The 21,513-nt window shown below is 39.6% G+C and overlaps 1 protein-coding gene across 3 annotated transcripts in view; it reads left to right on the top strand.

Annotated features, from left to right (window-relative positions):
• Positions 1–21,513, top strand: part of LOC122549292 (TPR and ankyrin repeat-containing protein 1-like) — an 86,530-nt gene that overhangs the window by 41,102 nt on the left and 23,915 nt on the right. For all 3 annotated transcript variants that reach the window (XM_043688834.1, XM_043688833.1, XM_043688832.1), the window contains 10 exons: positions 1,672–1,812; positions 5,248–5,415; positions 5,512–5,682; positions 7,170–7,415; positions 7,612–7,785; positions 10,904–13,765; positions 15,241–15,440; positions 17,121–17,258; positions 17,554–17,694; positions 21,201–21,357. In XM_043688834.1, the coding sequence (XP_043544769.1) occupies positions 1,672–1,812; positions 5,248–5,415; positions 5,512–5,682; positions 7,170–7,415; positions 7,612–7,785; positions 10,904–13,765; positions 15,241–15,440; positions 17,121–17,258; positions 17,554–17,694; positions 21,201–21,357 (4,398 nt within the window). The remainder of the gene's footprint in view (positions 1–1,671; positions 1,813–5,247; positions 5,416–5,511; positions 5,683–7,169; positions 7,416–7,611; positions 7,786–10,903; positions 13,766–15,240; positions 15,441–17,120; positions 17,259–17,553; positions 17,695–21,200; positions 21,358–21,513) is intronic.

The following is a 21,513-nucleotide window of genomic DNA, read 5'->3' as shown; positions in this document are numbered from 1 at the left end:
AAAGGCCAAAACACTGTATGCCTTCTTAACAACCCTGTCAATCTGGGTGGCAACTTTCAAGGATCTGTGTACATGGACACAGAGATCTCTCTGCTCATCTGCACTCCCAAGAATCCTACCATTAGCCCAGTACTTTGCATTCCGATTACTCTGGCCAAAGTGTATCACCTCATACTTGTCCACATTAAACTCCATTTGCCCCTCTCAGCCCAGCTCTGCATTCTATCTATGTCTCTCTGCAACCTACTACATCCTTCGTCACTATCCACAACTCCACCGACTTTAGTGTCGTCCGCCAATTTACTAACGCACCCTTCTAAGCCCTCATCCAGGTCATTTATAAAAATGACGAACAGCAGTGGACCCAACACCGACCCTTGCGGTACGCCGCTAGTAACTGGAAACTAGTTCCCTCAACACACTTCCCCAGGAAAATATTGGCTCAGGGTCTATGTCATCAAATTCCTGATCAAGAGCTTGTATTCGAAATGTCAATTCTTCTGCTCCTTGAATGCTGGCTGACCTGTGCTTTTCCAGCACCACACTTTCAACTCAGGGTCTACGTCACCACAAGTTTAAAAGTTTTAAACCTTGCATTTAAATGCTTTCCATAGTCTCTCCCTATCCTATCTCTATAACACCCTCTGGCACTTCACACAACCCAGACATCTGCATTCTTCCAATTCCAGCCTTTTGTGTATTCCAGCAATAGTGCCTGTGCCTTCTGCCATCTTCCTCTTTTATGATGCTTCTTGAAACTATCTCTTTTGCCAATTTTGGTGACATCTCCTGTGTGGCTTGGTATTTGATTATACTGATCCTCTGATGCACCTTGGGATGGTGCTTGGAGGCGCTATATAAATGCAATTTTTCCTTATACATTGCATGTGTTGATGTGATTAATGTAGCCTAAACTGAAAAATATGCGCTGTCGGTGAGAGACAACAAATGTGCAATTAGGTGGTGCCTTTTATTTCACATGTTAATTGACAGTCAAAGATGTGCTTTCAAAGCATAGTTAACAAATTTGTTTATTTTGCTTCTGTTTGAGCCGTTTCTTGTGGGTGTTAACTAATGAAGTTAGTATCGGTAGCATTTCGTCCAAGGAAGTAGCAACACAACAAGGAAATATTTGCCAATGCAGCAAATATTCAGTAGACTGATCCCAGAAATTAGGAAAAGTTGAGCAGACTAAACCTGGAGTTGAAAAGAAGGAGAGATGTTCGAATTAAAAATCAGGAAATTCATTTGGGGCTTAACAGAGTAGCTGCAGACAAAATGTTTCCTGTGGCTGGGGACTGACTTGGGTCACAGTCTCAGAATGAGGGCATCAGCCACGTAGGGCTGAGATGAGGATAACTTCCTTCAATCAAAGTATCTGAGTTTTTTCTGTCCAGTGGAGCTGTGGATGATGATTGAAGGTTATGTTTAAGAGAGGCTGGTAGCCTTTTTGGTTCAAAGCAAGTTAAGGGATACAAGGACAGTGTAGGAAGGTGGAGTCGAGGTAGAAAATTTGCCACACTTGTATTGAATGCCAGAGCAAATGGGAAGGGCCAAATCACCACCACCTGCACCTTTAATGTTTTTATGTCATATTGCAGATAAGATGATTAGAGAGATGAGATTGGATGCTCTGCTGCTGTGTGCACTAATCTATTTCTTACATTTTAGATGACAGGAAACTTCTTAAATGGATTTTCTCACAAAAACCATATCTACAGGATACAGTTAACCAACAGGATGACAATGGGCATTCCCTTCTACATGTTGTGGCTTCCTGGCAGAATGGGTTGGATGGATATACTCATAGGTGTAAGTGAACAGATGTTGCAGAATCAACACATTTTTCTACTCTTCTAATTCTTCTATCAGTTATCTCTGATACTGTGGCAGGTTGTGGTCCATACTCAACTCTCCGTTCAGATATTTATGGTGAAGGACCTGTTTAAAATGGTATGACAACTCCTCTTGTGGTATGGAGGAAGCTATTACTGCTGCTGCCAAAAGGATGTTCAGGATTGCAGGGGTCTAGGCTCTCTGTGATTGCAGGGCAGAGGAGTATGGCTTTCAGTAACCATGTACACACATGTCCACATACCTCAGCCCCTATCCAGTCCGTCAATCAGACACATTGTCTTCAATTGAGTGGACTCCTCCTCCAGCTGACAAGGTGCCACAGGGTTTGACTTTTCAGGGCATGGTGCCTGGTGACAAAATCCCAGCACTGGCATGCCCTGCCCCAGAAATGGTCCTTATTTGGCCATTCGGGGGTGTAAGTTGGCAGCTGGACAGGAGGATCAACCACAGACTTTCTCATTCACAACTTAATTCAGTTGTGATGTGGAGGTGTCAGTGTTGGACAGGGGCGGACACAGTCAGAATTCGCACAACACCAGGTTATAGTCCAACAGGTTTGTTTGAAATCATAAGCTTTCGGAACGCTGTGTGACTTCTGACTTAATTCAGCTGGAGAGGAGGATCAATCGCAGACCTTCCCTCCCAGACTTAATTCTACGGGGGCAGGGGTGCAAAAAGCTTTCGGCGCACCACCACTCTTCCAAGAATCCTTCCTGCCACCATAAGGAGCAGAGGATTCTGACCTGAGATAGTCCTTCCCCTGACTATTTTTTGCTTGATAACAATCTGGCAAGATCACATTTTCTTCATAGTTGCCCTGACTGCACTTAATTTATTTTGTAATGCAGAATTTAAATTTTCCTCTGGTGCCCAGTGGTAGAAAGTAGATACTACATCAGTTTTGTGGGCGGCACGGTGGCACAGTGGTTAGCACTGCTGCCTCACAGCGCTCCGGTTTCCTCCCACAGTCCAAAGATGTGCAGGTCAGGTGAATTGGCCATGCTAAATTGCCCGTAGTGTTAGGTAAGGGGTAAATGTAGGGGTATGGGTGGGTTGTACTTTGGCAGGTCGGTGTGGACTTGGGCCGAAGGGCCTGTTTCCATACTGTAATGTAATCTAATCTAATCTAGTTTTACTTTTAGCTTATGTAAATAAACTAGATTCTCCTCCCTGTCTCACTTGTTGGGCCAAAGGGCCTGTTTCCACACTGTAATGTAATCTAATCTAATCTAATCTAGTTTTACTTTTAGCTTATGTAAATAAACTAGATTCTCCTCCCTGTCTCACTGAAATAAAGTTACCATTTCAACCAACAAATCCACTGTATTAAGACTTCAAATTCCAAAAGTAAAGTAAAACTGCAACATGGCAATGAAGCTAGTTTTACAATCATGTTCTGTTCCCAGCCAATCTAGAAAGATCCTCTGAAAATACCTTGGGTCCCTTTCTATAATATGTTCCATTATATTCATATAATTTATGATAACATAAGGCCTGTCTAGAAACCTGAAATTTCCACTTCAGTGAAAAACTGCTGTTGTCATGATGCTACAGAACTAATCTTCTGAAGAAAGCACATTTATATGAAACTTTAAGTTCTGAGGCAAAGTTTGCCCAAGAGGTGACTCAGTGTACCAAATTATCAGGCCGTTGTGGCTGGCTTCTTGAGTAATGTTGTAATGCGTTGGAGTCTTAGCCATCCTACCTTTGCATTCAGCTTTTATATTCAGTTCCCTTAAGATTAGTATTAGATCTGCTTTCTCCACTTTTTCAGGTAATACACAATTCCCCATTTACTTTCTACTTCCTCTGGCATTACATTTAAGTTTGTCTTCTCCTTGCCTGTTTTCTTCCAGCAGAGAGAGTTTCTCCTTATTGTGTCAAACACCATTATTATTTTGGATGTATTTTTTAAATCGCCCCTTGAACTTCTTTGTCCTAAGGAGAAAAGTCTTCCTTCCTTTAGACTTTCCATGGAATTGAAGTTTTCATCCTGCAAACTTCCTTTGAATTCCGGTGAAGGTGTCCAACCTGATTTTAAAAATTAGCTTATTGTTGTTTAAGTAAGGCGTTTAGGAATGTTTGAGTAGGCATCTCAATGTTTTTATCTGAAGAGCAAACCTTGGAGTTTAATCTACACTTTTGACAGGAAAAATACACCATTTGCTCTTTATAATAAATAAATTAATTGGTTTGATGCATCAGAATTTTATTACTTCAACACCATTAAAACAGAAATATATCTTTAAAGGATTCTATGATATGGAACTGACAATTAAAGTCAGTTTTTATTGTGAGAATGATTGGGGTGAGTTAAGCAATGAGAAAAACTGCTAATTAACTTCCTGTGCCCCAAATGAGTTCCAGTACAATACTTCTGAATGTATCCGTTCTGGCTGGGTCTAACTCTAATATTGATTGTACTGACCTACCTGATGAATCTCCAGTGCATTGTGCACATACACTGCCTTTTATGACTAGCTTTCCAAATGATATCCAGTACGCTCTAATGAGAGGGTGAATACAGTGGGAACATTTCCTCTTGTGGGAAAGTGCAAATTAGAGGCCATTAATATGGTAGTCACCAAGAACTTCAGTTGATAATTCTGAAGAAACTCCTTTGTTTGAACAATGAAGAGAATATAGAACTCACTATCATAAGGAGCAGATGAAATTTTGAATATTGATGCATGAAAGGGGAAGCTCAGTAATTTTATGAAGGAGAACAGAATAGAGAGAGATAAACAATTATAGATTTAAATGAGGAAAGATGGGAGGAGGCTGAAATAGAACATAAATATTTGCGTGGACTGGTTGGGCTGAATGCTTTGTATCTGTATTTTATTTCCTACACATTGCCCTTTGATCTCTCAGTTCAAATCAAGTCCTTGCAGATGGGTTTAAAATCTTGTGTTGGTTATTGAAGAAATTTTCTGTGAGGTTCTGTGTAAACTGATCTTGGCCAGTGTCCCAATAAGCATTGGCCTACAGCAATTGCCTCTGACTTGGCACTTGTTAGGAGTATCAATAGGAGGTCACTGTGGAGTTTTTTTAAAATTGAAAATTTATCTCTTGACTTTTCTTCTGAGCTGGGTGCTGAGGTAAGTTGTTATAGCAAAACAGAAAGAGCTTTTATCTGGAGTGCAATGTGTCAACCTGGCTGAGGATATGCAGATCTGAAATATGCAGATTCTGTTCTCCAGAACTAATTTTGCATGTCAAAAACTCTGGGTACTCAGTGGAATTACTTTTGTCAGGTGTGATTTAAAGGATTTTGTAGTTTGGAGTTGATGTAATATTCCTTTATCCTGTCAGGTGCAGCTTTCAGAACCCAGAGGCAATATTTCAGAAATGCTCACTGTTTCCAATCTCTTGTTGTTTTCATCATAGTTCAGACTGAAGATGTGCGTTATCTCCTACAATTAGGAGCTGATCTCAATATTCATGATAATAGGAACAAGGTTCCAATTTACTACCTGAAGAAACTCAAAAACTTTAAAGCAGTTGATTTCATCAATAAACATTATTCAGCAATGGAGACAGATGCAGCATCCCAAGGTACAAAATTGTTAAATACCTCATATCTTCCACACAAATTACTTGTAAGCGCAATTTGGAATTTCCAATCCTTTACAAAAAATTATATTTGTGTAGAATCAGCAAACCAGATGGAGGAGGGTAAATCTGCTTGTGCTGCTGTTACATTTGAAGAGGCTGTTGAGCAGTTTGTACAATTCTGCAACTCAGAAAGAGAGGAATCTTGTAAAAACTTGATGGCCCAAACCCAAGTCCAGGTTTTTCTACAACAGCTGTCTACCATGACAGGTAGGACTTCCTTTTTAAATATAAACTAAGCATGATACTAAACAAACTAAACTGAATTACAATTTTTTTAATCTAATATTTAAACTTTGTGACTGTGGGAAATCCAGAACCTATAGCAACTAGGATAAGCAGATTAAATTCTCTTGCTCTGTTATTTCACACTTGAGGTCATTTTCTCTTCCATGTTTTATAAAATATTGGTGGCTGAACCTATGATTATTTACTGTTTTTATCTGGCAAGAATTTTGATGTCAAGAAACTTCATGAGTGAGTTCCCAGTGATCTGGCCCTATCTTTTGTAATTGTGAAATTCTGGACCTGCTGGCAAGAATATGGGATTGGAATGTTCACAGACCTGCTAAAAATCCATTCATGTGATGGCAGAAGTTTTAATATCGTGCTGCTGTAGAACCTACTGATAATTCAAGTAAACCTTTTTTTTGTAGCTAACGGAATTTTTTTTTATTCCTGAATTATAAGATTGGCTTGCAAGGTCAGCACTTATTGCCCCATCTCTATTTGCTCATGAGAAGGCGGTGGTGAGCTGCTTTCTTCAACTGCCACATTCCATGTGGTGCAGGTATATCATAGCACTTATAGGGAGGGAATTCCAAGATTTTGACCCAGCAACAGTGAAGGAATGATGGCACAATTCCATGTCAAGATGGCGTGTTATTTGGAGGAGAACTTACTAGAGTTGCTGTTTCCAAGTGTCTGCTGCCTTAAGTGATAAGCGTTCATGGGTTTGGAAGTTGCTGTTAACAGCGACTTCATCATGAGTTGGCTGAAGTGTATCATGTAGATGGTATGCACCACTGTCACTGTACATCGATGGTGGAGAGAGTCTGTTTTTAAGGCAAACAGATAAATGTAATTCTTTAAAAGCATCTGTACAAGTGAGCAAACTAACCCATTTATTGTAGTATCAATCATTAAATAGTAATAGATCCAGTCATGCAGAAAGTAAGATTTATTAACTGTGATATTTAAATGAGTAGAGCTGGGAAGAATCTTATTCAAATCAACAGAGCAGAACCTAGTTGGATATACTCTGGCTGTTGGATTTAACTATATGGTATAATGGAAGTATTGTGCTGATGAGTCTATTGATCTCAGCCTTACTGTCCTTATCAACAGAGCATTCACAGCCCTCAGAGTTTGGGTCCAAAGATACACTGAACACTTGAATAAAACCAAATTCAGCTCATCTCTATCCTAAATGGTTAACCCCTTTTTCCTGAGACAGTGCCCCTTCTTCTAGACTCCCATACAAGGGGAACAACCAATCTGTACCTACCCTGCCAAAAACACTCAGAACATCCAATATTTCAAATAGATTATGTCTCATTGACCTAAATTCCATTTTATTCACCTCCCAACTACTATGGAACTGACACTTTGCCTAATGTATTTTGATCTTTATTATTTTGCGATAGCTGCATTTTGTTTCTTATTTCCAGAAGAATAGCCTTTATGTTGTTTTGCAGAAATTAACACGGCCATTTTACAGAATGTTGAGTGCAAGGTTGCAAGCAGCTTAATCAAAGAGCTTCTTCGCCGTCATAAGTGGCATGATACTTTGCTGTTACTGACTGGGTGTTGCAATGAAAAGCAAAGCAAACAGCCAGTTCTGAAATGTGACCTCTCTGATCTGGATCTTTGCACTGTCACTTGTAATCTTGACCAACAAGAGAACAGAGAATGGCTTCTGCAGAATTTAATGGACTATGGAGGTAGGTTAAGCTGCAGACATATTTTTATTCTATGGCTTTCTGCATTACAACTTTGATAAATATTCAAAGTTATTAGTTGATTATAAAATGAATTGAACATCCTGACATCATAAAAGAGCCAATATAAACCTAAGTGTCTTTCCTTTCTAACTTTTCCACTGCATTTACTGATCCAGTCTTGCATTTGTTTTTGCAGCTTCTCCCTGTGGAGTTAGCACTAAAGAAAGTCCAATATGCCTGTCTTTGAAAAAAGAGGATTTTGTACTTGTGCATCTGTTTTTGATCAATGGAGCGAAACCACAGGATCTTTCACTCACTCCAGGCGACACACCTCTGCATGCAGCAGTTTGTATTGTTCTCGACAAGAAAGGTCTCACTGCCAATGCTAACTTATCATTAAGTCTACTTCACAAGAATTATGAAAACAAACTTTTCATCACTTCTGATAAAATGCAGAAATACATTTAAAGGAATTTAAACCACATTGTGTTTGACAAAGTACCAAATGACACATTGGTAAAGCAAATTGAGGTTCATGCAGGCTTAAAGACAGAAAACACCTGAGGTGCAGTGAATAGTTATTTTTAAAATTATAAGATTATGGACAGTGATGTTCTCCAAGGGTCGACGTTAAGATCCCTGCCTCTTTTCTTACATATAAACGAGTTGGATAAGTTCTGAGTAAAGTTTTGCAAGTGTGTACTAAGAATGGTATACATTGAGTACTAATGACATTGATCATGCTGCCCATAAAGGTAGTGGAAGCAGAGACAGTCAGTAATTTCAGATGGAACTTGGACAGGTACTTATGAAGAAAATAGTAGTGCTTACAGGCAGAGCGCTGAGGAATAGGGCTGAGTGAATTGGTAAACAGGGAACCAGCACAGATTTGAGTGTTCGAGTGGCCTCGTTCAGTGCTATAATGATTCTGTTACCTGAACACAGATGTTTTGAAAACGTCAGAATTGCCTTCTTGCTATCTATCAAAAAATTCTACAGTTAAATTATTGTGTATGTTTAAACGTTTGCAGTGATAATATTTAGTTTCTTGCTTGATTTTTCAATTCAGAATTGACTAGAATTGCATTTACTGCCCTCTACATCTAAACACTCATGTCCCTGAAATTCGGTTGCAGAGTTACTCTGGTGGAGATCATGCTGAATCTCTGCCATTTTTCTCAAGGTTCTGCTGGTCTAGCCTAAACTACCAAATAAAATCCTCTGGAACCTTATATTTGTACTTCCATTGGAGAAATTCTTTGATTTAAAGAGATGTAAAAATGGTCCCTGAACATTTTCCCAGAGCGAAAATCCAGCAATATTTCAAAATGAATTAACTGATTATACTAGACCTCCACTTTTTTGAAGTATGCAAGACATGTCAGATGTTGGTGTGTTATTGCATGCTTTGATTGCTTTCCAATATCTGGGATTTTACTGCTGTTCTTACCTCTTTTCCTCCCTCTCAGAGTCATGCTGGAGTTCTCATTATCTTTCCCTTCTGCCCTCTGTATTCAATGATTATTTTCCACCATTTTTGCTGATGCCACAGTGATATAACTATCAAACATACCTTCCCCCTGACCTGCTCTTTTAGCATTCTGTGGAGTCCATTCCTTTCATAATACCCTAGTCTACTCCCAGACATCACCAGCAGACCTAATGCACTTCCTAGTACACTTTTCTCTGCAACTGAAGTTGTAGCACCCGATTTTTTACCTCCTGCCTTCTCACTGTCCAAGGTCTCAACACTCCTTCTGAGTAATATAGTGATTTGTTCCTACCTCTTTCGATTTAATGTATTGTAACTTCCATACAGAAATGCAGATTGGTGAGCTGTTTGCAGAACACATTGTTCAGTTTTATAAGCACAACCCTAAGCTTCTGGTTGCTTGTCATTTTAATCCTCTAACTTCCTCTCAAGCTAACCTTCTGTCCATAGCCTGCTACAGTACTCCAGTGAATCTGAGCATAGCTCAAGGAGTAACATTATATCTTTCACTTAAGCACTCTACAGCTTTCCGGAGTACACATTGAGTTCAATAACTTTCAATCATAACTACTGCTTCCATCATCTTCTGTTTTTTCTTTCATTTTGCTGTGTTAGACATGATCCCTTCATGTCACATTCAGATGGTTTTATGCTGCAATTCATGTCTTATTTGTGCACAGCGTTTATTCCCAATATCCGTTACAATTTTCTTTGAACGCCGTGAGCTGTTTTGTTATTTAATCACCTGAGGTCTTAACCCTGTCACAGAACTTCTCATCTGTTCTTTTTGACACCAGCTCTCTTGCACTGGTTTAATGACTCCTTCATTTCCATTTGTCTTCTGTTGTGATGACTTGAAATGCTAACTCTGTATTTCTCTGCACAGCTACTGTCTGACTTACTGAGTATTTCCAGCATTCTCTGTTTTTATTTCAGACATCCAACATCTGGGGAATTTACCTTTTGTGTAGAAAGGGCCGAACTTGGTTCACACCACAAAAGTGTGACTATATTCAGAAAAATTCATTTTCCTACTATGCATTTAATAAGATATTTCAAATCTTGTTTCTGGGGAATTTTTCATCACAGTCCCAGGACACATTTAATCCTTGAATTTATATCAAGAAAGACTGAACATTAAATCAAAAAAGTAACTCGGGGAAATTGTTCATGGCATTACCTTCCCTATCAGCTCACTAGATTCCTGCTTTCAACCAGAAATTGATGTATTACTTCACCATATTCTTGTTGAATCCCTTTAAAAACAGTATGGGAAAGTTTACCCCCTCCCATTCACAACCACCCTGCCCACTCTTCCATAAATTGTTTGTGGTATAAGTCGTAGCACTGTCTGGAAGAAATAGGAAGGATGTTAACTTTTCAGGACAAGGCTGACCCAACCCTGACAGATTACTGCTCATCCATATGAAGCAAAGCTGTACTGCCATTGTCAGACTTTTTGTAGGTTGTAGATTCTCCAATATAAGCAGGATAGAAGTTCTGACAAGTTCCTGTGACTGTTATGAGAAGTGATGATAAGAAGTCAAGGACTTTTTTTCTGGAACTGGTAACTTGGAAGAAGTCTTCAAGATTATTTTAAAAATCACAATAAACTAAATAGTGTTGGATTTCATGGGCTGGTTAATGAAATTTCAATTGAATGTCAAAACTTTAAGATCGATCACAAGAAGTATTAAATGGAAAGGATAATCCCTTTACACAGAGGATATTTAGAATGTTGAATTCTTGCCACAGTGCAATGTTGAAGTGGAGTCCAGAAATGCTAAGAAAAGAGAATTAAATAATTACTTTAAATTGACAATCCTTAAAAGTGTACGGACTGTGAACAGGAATGAGTTCAGAGTACTTGGGAGTGAATAATATCGGTGCAGACCTTTTTGCAGACCATCTTATGCTATAATGTGATGTATATTGATGCATTCTGCATTGTTAAATATTAAATTATCTTTGTTATCTTTTTCTTTTCTGCTTGCAGATGAGATTGGTTTGCATATATTGAAATATCTGTTGGAAAAGTATAGCTCTGATGCAACTCATTATCCATATCTAAATCCCAGCTGTCAGGATAGCAATGGAAATACCTTGCTGCACATTATATTTCATAAACCTTACTCTAAAAATCATGAAGAAATAATGGATCTTCTAAGCAAGTTTGAAATCAATAGCAAGATAAAAAACAAGGAAGGGAAACAATGTCTGTACAAAATCAAAAAAGATGACCCACGTTTCATCCTGTGGAATAAAGCAATATCAAAAAATCGAAAGAAGAGAGAACAAAATGACCAGAGCCAGAAGTCACGAACTTCAAGAAATGTGAAGAATGCAATGGGCAGAAAGCGACCTTCTCAGCAAAAGGTCGAGAAGTCGGAGAGTTCACAATCTGACGGACAAACACCAATGAACGGTCCTTTTGAAGCAACTTTTAAAGTGGAATTAGGACATCCACTGAAATCAAGGGATGAACCAAGCATTGCTTTGACTGTGGAAGAAGTCCTAGTAAATGAAATTAGAAAAATGATTCAAGAGTTTAATGTGGTTGAGATACCAATAGAAGCAAGCTCTTCCAAACTACCCACTTCTGATACATTTCTCAATGATTCAGCTCAGACTTTGGAATCGACAACTTCAGCTTTCAAAACTCATCCTTCACAAAACACTGACAATACTGAAGTTGTGATGTTAAATGAGACCACAGAGCATTCAAACTGTTCTGTGCAGCAAGATCCAGGCCCTGAAGAAGTGACCGATTTGCAAGACCTGGATTTTGACAATATGACATGGGAGATTGAATGTACATCAGAGTTATTGAAAAAGCTCAGTTGCAGAGATGTACCTCAGCAGATGAAAACAAAAATTGTAAAGGTCATTCAGCAACTTGGAAATGGAGAATGGACTCAGAGCCTCCAAAAGCCACTCAAACATCTGAACAGCCCCATCAAGCTTTACGAAGCTAAACTTGACAAAGGAGCAAGAATGCTTTGGGAACTCGCAGTGGATTTTTCACCTCGTTGCAGTGAAAAGCCAGAAAAAATTTTTGAATCTGAGCTTTCTTCTCATCCTCAAGAGAGAGTCACAGGAAGGGTGTATAGTGAGATCATTCGAATCTGGGATATCATTCTAGACCACAATAAACTCAACCGAGCATTGGATATGATCCGCAGTTCGTATGACCGTGGACAAAACTGCATCCTCCGCAAGAAACTTAAAGGAATAAACAAAGCTGTGCTTACTTCAAATTTAAATGTCCAAAAAAGAATCCCATTATTCTTTGTAGAATGTATCGATTGGAAAGAACCAAAGGAAAAAGTACCTGAATACTTCCCACCTGCTAGTGCAGTGGAAACAGAGTACAATATAATGAAATTTCATAGCTTTAGCACCAATATGGCTCTTAATATCCTTACTAATCTGGAGAAAAGAGTTGAATACCCTTTTAGAGTTGGCGAGTTGGAGTATGCAATAATTGACCTTGTCCCAAAACCACTACAGGCAATCATTCTGATTGGCCGAAGTGGAACAGGGAAGACTACTTGCTGCCTCTACAGACTTTGGAAACACTTCCAACTTTACTGGGAGAAAACACAAATTGGAAATCCCTGGTTGGTGCGACAGGTATGGCATAAGTGGAAAACAGGGGTGATGGATGACGACGATAAAGAATCAGCAATGATAGATGATGGAACAGGTTCCTGTGATTATGTAAATGGCAAGGAGGATTTTGAATCCGTGGTCCAAAGCTGCGATTCGGATCTGCATGGAATGCCATTTGATGGCTGTGGCAGTGAATTGACAAATGACCATGAAGGTATGCAAGTGAGTCCAGATGATGCTGATAAACTTGAACACTTTCATCAAATCTTTGTTACCAAAAACCATGTGTTGTGCCAGGAAGTCTTGAAAAACTTTATAGAGCTTAGCAAGTCTACCAAAGCTACGAGCCACTTCAGACCTGTGGAAGCTACTATTTACAGACTTCAGGACATTAAGGATGAGAACTTTCCCCTGTTCGTAACCTCCAAGCAATTGCTGCTGTTAATTGACGCGTCCTTACCAGACCCTTTTTTCCCTCGAAATGAAGACGGCAGTCTGAAACGGACAATTGTGGGTTGGTCTGTTCAAGAAGATATGTCAATACCAGATTTAGGTGACGAGGATGAAGAAGAGGAGAATGAAGGAGACTTTTTGGATGATGAAAGTAGGGTTGCAGAGAGTCATACCAAAGAATCTGATCCCCGCATCTTTGTGACTTATGAGGTATTTGCAAGGGATCTTTGGCCTAAAATGGTAAAAGGCAAATCTCACTTTAATCCAGCTTTAGTGTGGAAAGAGATCAAATCCTTTTTGAAGGGTTCTATTGAAGCTTTAAATAGTCCTCAAGGTTGCCTTACAGAAGAACAGTACATTAAACTGGGAAAGAAGAGGGCACCAAATTTCCAGGAAGACAGATCTGAAATCTACCATTTCTTCTGCTTATACCAGCAGATAAAATCACAGTTTAGATACTTTGATGAGGAGGATGTGTTGTACAGCATATCACTGAGATTATCCAAATCAGCTGTACTGCCGTGGTCTATTCATGAACTTTATGGGGATGAAATACAGGACTTTACCCAAGCAGAGCTTGCCACCCTCATGAAAAGCATCAGTGACCCAAATTCCATGTTCCTTACTGGTGACACAGCTCAAAGCATAATGAAGGGGGTTGCTTTCCGCTTCAGTGACCTGCGTTCCCTGTTTTATTATGCCCACGATTCCAATCAAAATGAAAAGAAACAATGCAACGTAGCTGTGCCGAGCAGAATTTACCAACTTCATCAGAACTACCGATCGCATTCAGGTATTTCCTTCAGTCTGTTGTTTGATTAAATTAATTAACTGCAAATAAGCATATAAAATCTTTGTTTATTAAAAAAAGGCGAGAATTTTACAAATATTTTTGCCGTTTTAATTGGCAACTTCGTAACCAAATTCCTTCACGTTTAGAATTATTCTGGCCCTTCTTTCCTGAAAGTTTTAGGTCTTGCTTAGGTTTTTTGGCATCAAACTACCTGCCAAGCTACAAACTGGTTTCACCTTGTATCTGCGACTAACATACCTGTCTATATCTCGGATTCTGAGTTGTTTTAATTGACGCTTTACCATGACCAAATGCTTCCAGAGTTGACGGATGATTGCTTTTGAACATTTTGCATTTTCACATTTTGCCAGCAGTATTTCACTTCATTGTTGAGTGTATAATTCCCATTTCCTGTACCTGTATGCATTGTTCACATTTACACTCAAATCTATCTGCCACAACTCATTCATCTGCATAATTGATCTAATCCTCTGGTTTTAAATCTTATTCGAGAGACTTAAGCTGATAACGCAGGCTGATGGTTCTCAACTTAGTCCTGAAGGAGTGCTGAAATGTTGAAGATGTTGTCATTCAGCTAAGATGTGAAGCTAAGCTTTGCCTGTTACCACGATTAAACATAAAAGGTCCTATGAAGGTATTTTTAAACAAAACCATGGATGTGGTTCATAATGTTTATCTCACTGAACCTCTCCAAATCAGAATGTCTAATCAGCACTCTCAGAACAAGTTGTGGAGTCCTGCTATGTCCAAATTCTCTGATCTGTTCAACCTCCATTGTAATGATTATAAATCAAAAGTATTACCCAGATATGCTTTCAAATGTTTTCAGTTGCTGTACTGGGATTTGAACTCACCTATCACCAAAGAATGCACAAAAGGATTAAATATATCATGCAAATATGAAATGTGAGATAACATCAACAAAGTATATGTTGGTGACTTTTTTTTCTTAGTCGTTAAAGATAGATTTAGACCCATTTGCAGTCTCCTAACCATTTGTGGCAAACATATTTTACAGAATTTCACAGAAGCCCTACAGTGTGGAAACAGGCCACTTGGCCCAACAGGTCCACTCTGACCCTCCGAAGTGTAACCCACCATTCCTTTACCCTATTATTCTACATAATTCCTAACTAATGCATCTAACCTAAACATCCTGTACGCTGTGAGCAATTTAGGATGGCCATTTCATTTAACCTTTGGACGGTGGGAAGAAACTGCTGCACCCAGAGTTAACCCACGCAGACACTGGGAAAATGCGCAGACTCCACACAGTCACCCGAGGCTGGATTCGAAACCCGGGCCCCTGTTACCGTGAGGTAGCAGTGCTAACCACTGAGCTACCATGCTGCCTATTAGACAGCATTATTTTAGATGTTGACAAACTGAATATAACATTTTTAATTTTTGGTGTGATTTCTGTTGTTTCATGTAAGTTTCTTGTGTATGTTTAGGAATTTTGAATTTGGCTTCCGGTGTAGTGGATCTTCTTCAGTACTATTTTCCAGAGTCCTTTGATCGCTTACCTAGAGACTCTGGCCTCTTTGATGGACCGAAACCTTCCCTTCTAGAGTCCTGTAGTGTCAGTGACTTGGCTATTTTGCTTAGGGGAAACAAGCGGAAATCCCAGCCAATAGAATTTGGTGCTCATCAGGTTTGTATTTATACATTTAATGCTATCACGCATATTTTAATTAGGAAATTCATTTGATGTGTTCTGTGTGTAAATAAACTGTTTAGACCATGAACAAAATTATAGAACACATAGAAGGAAAAATTGGGATCAGAAATTGAAATAGCAAGATATTTTTAGGTTCCTTTGGGCAGAGACAGAAAATCATAGGGAGAACTGACATGATTTCCAACAGTAATGTTGCAGAGTAACTGTACTCAGCACCAGTCAGAAGAGCTAGGAATGAGAAAATTCAATTATGAAACTGGATTGGAAAAGTTAGGACAACCTTCCAAAAGGAGATTAAGAGCTTTGATAGAGGTATTCAAAATCGTGAGAGGTCTGTCCAGAGTAGAAAGAAACTGAGGGGACACAAATTTATGAAGGCTGGTCCAGAGAACTCCAGTTTTCTGGCACTGCTCATGATCTCAGTCTGAGATGGAATCCAATGGTACTGCAGAGTCCCTGATACTAAAGTACTTTCAGTACTTTGCCTCACATTCCATTTTGCAGAAAACCATCCTCCAGGTGGCTGTGTCACATGATTCCCCAACACCTGAAACAACTGTCTCGCACTAAACCAGTTATTTTCCACTTGTCTTCAGTTGCCCGTTGTCATGTCCAATTAACCCTTAATGATCTGATTTGAAGGTATCATTTTTAATCCTCCCACTACACCTTTAACTGGATATTCCACCAGGAGCTCTTCTCAATATATACAAGAGTTAATAGTGCAGATAGGTCAATCTCTGGAAACCCATTTGTCTTCAGGGCAACCTCCATTATCCAAACGATCCAGGCAGGGAGAATTTTGTCCGGATAAATGATCATTCGGATAACTGATCACACTCCCTTCCACCCCCGCTACAAGGTGCCTTCTCCCTTCAGCATGTCACTCGCACATTCCCACCAGGGCCTCTGTGCATTTGCGGGCTGTCGGCGACAATTTACAGATCAGGCTGTCTGTCGGGGTGCCTGGCATCGATCGGTGATCGGTGGCTTGTGGGCAAGGTATGTTGCAAGGAAGGGCAGGAGGGACAAACTGTTTCCAAGGTCCCCAACGCACCACAGTCATGGGCGGGCCAGGCAGTTGTCACTTAAGCCAGTGTGGCCCCTGTCACCATGACTCCTCGCAGATGTTCTCTCACAATCTCTCCACCACGTCCTCTCATGAGCTCTCCTCCCAGTCGATGAGCAAACAGTGTGCCCGAATGGGACCTTGAGATCTTGTTCAGATAATCCAAAATTTGGATAATTGATGTTCGGATGATTGAGGTTGCACTGTATATAGATGACAGTTAACTCCTATAATTCTCTTTGGCTTCAAAGGCCATGTCACCTTTAGTTTGGATGGTTATCTTTCCCTGGACACTAAGGATTCTGTTATGTTTTTTTTTCCATTATCTTGATCTAACTGATTTATTGTTGAATACGCGCCATCCTGAAATGGAACAATATTATCATTCCTTGACCATCACTGGATCAAAATCCTGAAACAGCACCCAGAGAATGAATTAAGAACAAAACTAAGCCAACTCCATTTCTTTCTTTGTCATATAAGTGAGCATTGCAAGATGATCTACATTGAAGTTGTGTCATCATTGACATAGATCTTGTTAAATTGAATCACCGTCCTTAACCTTACTACACCATACCTTTTAGGTTATTCTGGTCACGAATGAAAAGGCAAAGGAAGCAATTCCAGAAGAACTTAACCTGGCCCTGGTTTTGACAATTTATGAATCCAAAGGTTTGGAATTCGATGATGTCCTCCTCTACAATTTCTTCACTGATTCTGAGGTAACTGCTCAGAAATGGAACAGGCTTTAATTTAAGAGGGAAGGGGATCTCTTTATGAGGATGGGGGTAGATAACTTCTGTTGTTTTAATTGCCTCCATCCAGCTGCCAATCTAGTGGTTTAAGGCCGGTGTGGTCAGTAAAAAAAATCTTGCCTGAATGGAACCAACCTGGAAAGCAGAGAATGTAGGATTAGATTGGGAAGTGAGGAGAATATAAAATGAATTTTAACAATATTTTTGAGTGTTTTAATTGAAAATTCCTTTTGAAGAACGTGCTGTGTTTGACACTTTTCAGGCTGATAAAGAATGGAGGGTCATCTCCACATTTCAACCTTCACCTCAGTCAAAAGAAAAATATGGGCCAATACTGGAACAATCAATGGATGACATTGCTGCACAAAGCAGACCTCTTGAATTCAATATGGAACTGCACAAGGTAAAACTCTATTCTCATACAATGCAGTAAAATAGTTTACTTTAAAAAATAAATTTGTGGGATGAATGCATTGCTGGCAAGCGTAAACTTGATTGGCAATCCCTCAGTGCCTTTATGAATGCAGTGGTGAGTCGCTGCCTTAAACCACTGCAGTCCTTGTGCTGCAAGTGCACTCTGTGCCGTTCAAAAGGGTTTTGTTCCAGCAGCACTGAAGATACAGTGATATAGTTCCGAATCAGGATGCTGTGTGGCTTGGAGAGTGTTATGGACCAGGCGAAACCCCTCAAAATACTTCAAGCAAGTAGCCCAGATCCTAACTTTGCTAGTTGTTTTTAGCAGGTGTAAAGTGGTTATTCCAGGAGAAATACTGCTGGTCAAACCACTTAGTTTTAAACAAAACAGAATTTATTTACGAGATTACTGAATGAAACACACACACAATTGAACAGAATACTAAATAACTCAATCTATCAGAAAACTCAACAGATCATCTCGACTTAAATCTGCTGCTCAAAATACTTGCAACAATCCCCATAAACACCCCTTGGCACAAAAGGTAAAATCAAACATTGGGTCTTACAAGAGAGAAGTCAGAGTGAGATCAGTATGGACCAGCTTCTTTGGGTCCACCAGCTTTCACAACAGTACTGTGCTAAAGTCGAGAGTGTGGTGCTGGAAAAGCACAGCAGGTAAGGCAGCATCCAAGGAGCAGGAGAATTGACGTTTCGGGCAAAAGCCCTTCAGGAATAACCAAACCAAACCAGAGAAAAGCTGAGCTGGGGGAACTGGCCACTCCCCTTTCATTGATCTTTTATAAAACTTGAAAGCTTCTGCCTAATGCAGGTATCTGTTATCTATTATCAAATTGCCCCAAGACCCTTCCACCCCAGACTTTTTGAAGTCTGTGTCATTTACGACCTCCAATGGGGAAAAAATGCTAAGGACAACATAAAGTTGTTAAAGGAGCAGCTTCGTCACAGAGGGTAACTTGGTCCAGCATCATAGATGCTTATCATCAGACAATCTAATTCCCCAACATGATAACAAGAAAGGGCTGAAAACACTGGATACTACAAAGTCTATGAGTCACAACAACATTCGAGCTATAGTACTGAAGACTAGTGCTCTCTTGCACGTCACTAGCCAAGCTGTTTCAGCACAGTTACAACACTGTCATTACCCAGTGAAGTGGAAAACTGTCTGATCTGCTGATTGATTTTGGTTCCAGTATCTGCAGTCCTTAGTGTCTCCAAGATGTGACAAATTGCACAGACATGTCTTGAACACAAAAGCAGGCGAAACCTCACCTGGACAATTAACACGTATGAATCTACTCTTTACCTTCAGTAGAGATTGAAGGTGTCATCAGCAGTGCTATGAAGGAAGATTAGGTTAACAATAACCTGCTTATTGTTGCTCATGTTGTGTTCTGCCAGAGTTACTGAAATGACCTCATTACATCTTTGGGTCAAACATGGAGGTTATATGAGAGTGCTTGACCTTGACATCAAAGTTGCATTTGACAGAGTGTGGTATCAAGGTCCCCCAGCAAAATGAAAATCACTGAGAATTGGGGGGAACCTCTCCGCTGTTTGGAGATATACCTAGCTCAAAGGAAGGGGATTATGATTGTTAGAGGTAAACCATCCCAGGCACTGGACATCACTGCAAGAGTTCCTCAAGAAGTTAGGCCAAACCATCTTCAGCTGTTTTATGAATAACTTTTCTCCATCATAAAGTCAGAAATGGGGAAGATCACTGATGATTGCACAATGTTCAGCACCACTTGTGACTGAAGTAGTCTATGTCTAAATACACTAAGACTTGAACAGTATGAAATTTGCATCTGTCAGTTTGCCAACCATTGTTGCATAAAAATAGTGTTTGGACCTGTATTACAAGAGAGCTGAATACATTTTGTACACTCTTGCCAAGTTTAAACAACTACAGCAAGCATCCCAACGGTGCATGCATGTAATTCTGTGCACCCAGGCACATTCCCTTACTCTATTACTCTACATGTCCCCTGACTAATGCATCTAACCTACGCATCCCTGTGCATCATGGCCAATTTAGCATGACCAATCCACCTAACCTGCACATCTTTGGCTGTGGGAGAAAATTGGAGCACTCGGAGGAAACCCATGTAGACACAGGGAGAATGTGACACACAGACAGTCGCCTGAGTGTGGAATCGAACCCAGGTCCCTGACATTGTAAGGCAGCAGTGCTAGCCACTGAGCCACCATGCCGTCCTACCAGATTTGAAGCAAAACACACTTTATTCATACGCTATTGTTAAAATACGAAAGAAAGAAAAAATTGGAAGAATTAACTCTGTTGGAAAACTTAACAGAATAGATTATTTATATACTAAACTGTAAATGTTCAAATGTAATAACATCCCATAAATACACTCTCTGGCAGAGGCAAATTTATTAAAAATAGACTGTCTCACAGGCAGTTTTCCAGCGCAGGAGAAAACTCTTGAGTGAGAGAGAGAGAGAGGAGCAGGGAGAGATGAACTGCAGCTTCCAAACCAGCTTCAAGACCCCACCAACTACTACTGAAACACTAAAACTAAACATCACGGCTTCTGGGGAGTTTGATCCAACCCATTCAGGCTGCTTCTATTGTTCCAACTTTTTAAAAAAAACCAAAGTCTCACAATGTATTTATTTTATGGGTTTTTGAGTAGACTGCTCAGTACTTACACTCAACATTTCTTTTTTTAAAAAAGCCCAGGAGAAAATATACCTCTTAAAGCCATAGTATCGTCACGTCATGCTCTGCCTGCATTCTGTAGCCTGTTGTTGGAGCAAGTTGCCATCGAGCAGGGATAAAGTGATGCAGTGTATAGTATGCTGCATCTTCAGAAACAGAGGTATTTATATATGGGGCAAAGCATTTTGCAAATGAGCAGGAGTAAATAGACTGGAAAATAAACAAAGTAGAAGTTGACAAGTTGAAGAATAGGATACTCACTGGTTTTTGTAGATTATAACAAGGAAGTTGCTTTCACAAACAAGTTTTTAGAGTTCAGGCGGCGATCTGTATAGATTGACTGACTGCCCCCTTCATGTTAAGAGCAGCATAATTGGTCTGCAGGCTGTAACACTTCAGCGCCTTCTATTGGAATTGGCATCCTCAAGCGACAGCTTCCGTTGTGTTTTCTGACTTTAATGTAAGTACAAGTGAAGTCACCTTTGAAATCTTAAGAAAGTCCCTCAAATTATGTAACATGTTTTAAAGTATGTAACTATTAGTAGATATAAGTTAATTTTCTTAAATTGTACCTCCTACCATTCTTGAGCAACTCAGAAAAACATCACGGTGAAAGGAATAAAACTCAAAAACTATTTTTATTCTAAAGCTGGTGTTAAAATCTTAAACTATGTTGTCACAGCTGAATAAAAACAATGACTAATCTGTTGTGCTGTGCAGACTCAAAAATGAATGTTGGCATCAGTTCTAATCAAAGTGCTAATTTCTGTTTTGTACATCAGTTGCTGAATTGTGAACTCAAACAATTGTACACTGCTTTCACAAGAGCAAGGGTCAATTTGTGGATCTTCGATGAAAACAAAGGGAAACGTGACCCAGCCTTCAAATATTTTATCAACAGAGATTTTGTCAGAGTTGTCAAAACAGATGAGAACAGAGGTATGAAAGTAGAGATGTTAAGAGTACCGAACAGAGCCAGAGTTTTATGGTAGTTTGCAGTGTTAAAATTTAGACAGTCAATGTATGCACCTAAAGATTCAAAAGCTTGTTCAAACACTTTGAAAAATTAACAAAGGGGATTGATGAGGGCAGAGC

Source organism: Chiloscyllium plagiosum, chromosome 4, assembly GCF_004010195.1.
Source record: "Chiloscyllium plagiosum isolate BGI_BamShark_2017 chromosome 4, ASM401019v2, whole genome shotgun sequence".
Taxonomy (NCBI): domain Eukaryota; kingdom Metazoa; phylum Chordata; class Chondrichthyes; order Orectolobiformes; family Hemiscylliidae; genus Chiloscyllium; species Chiloscyllium plagiosum.
The sequence above is the reverse complement of the archived record's forward strand: the minus strand, read 5'-3'. Positions and strand labels throughout refer to the sequence as shown.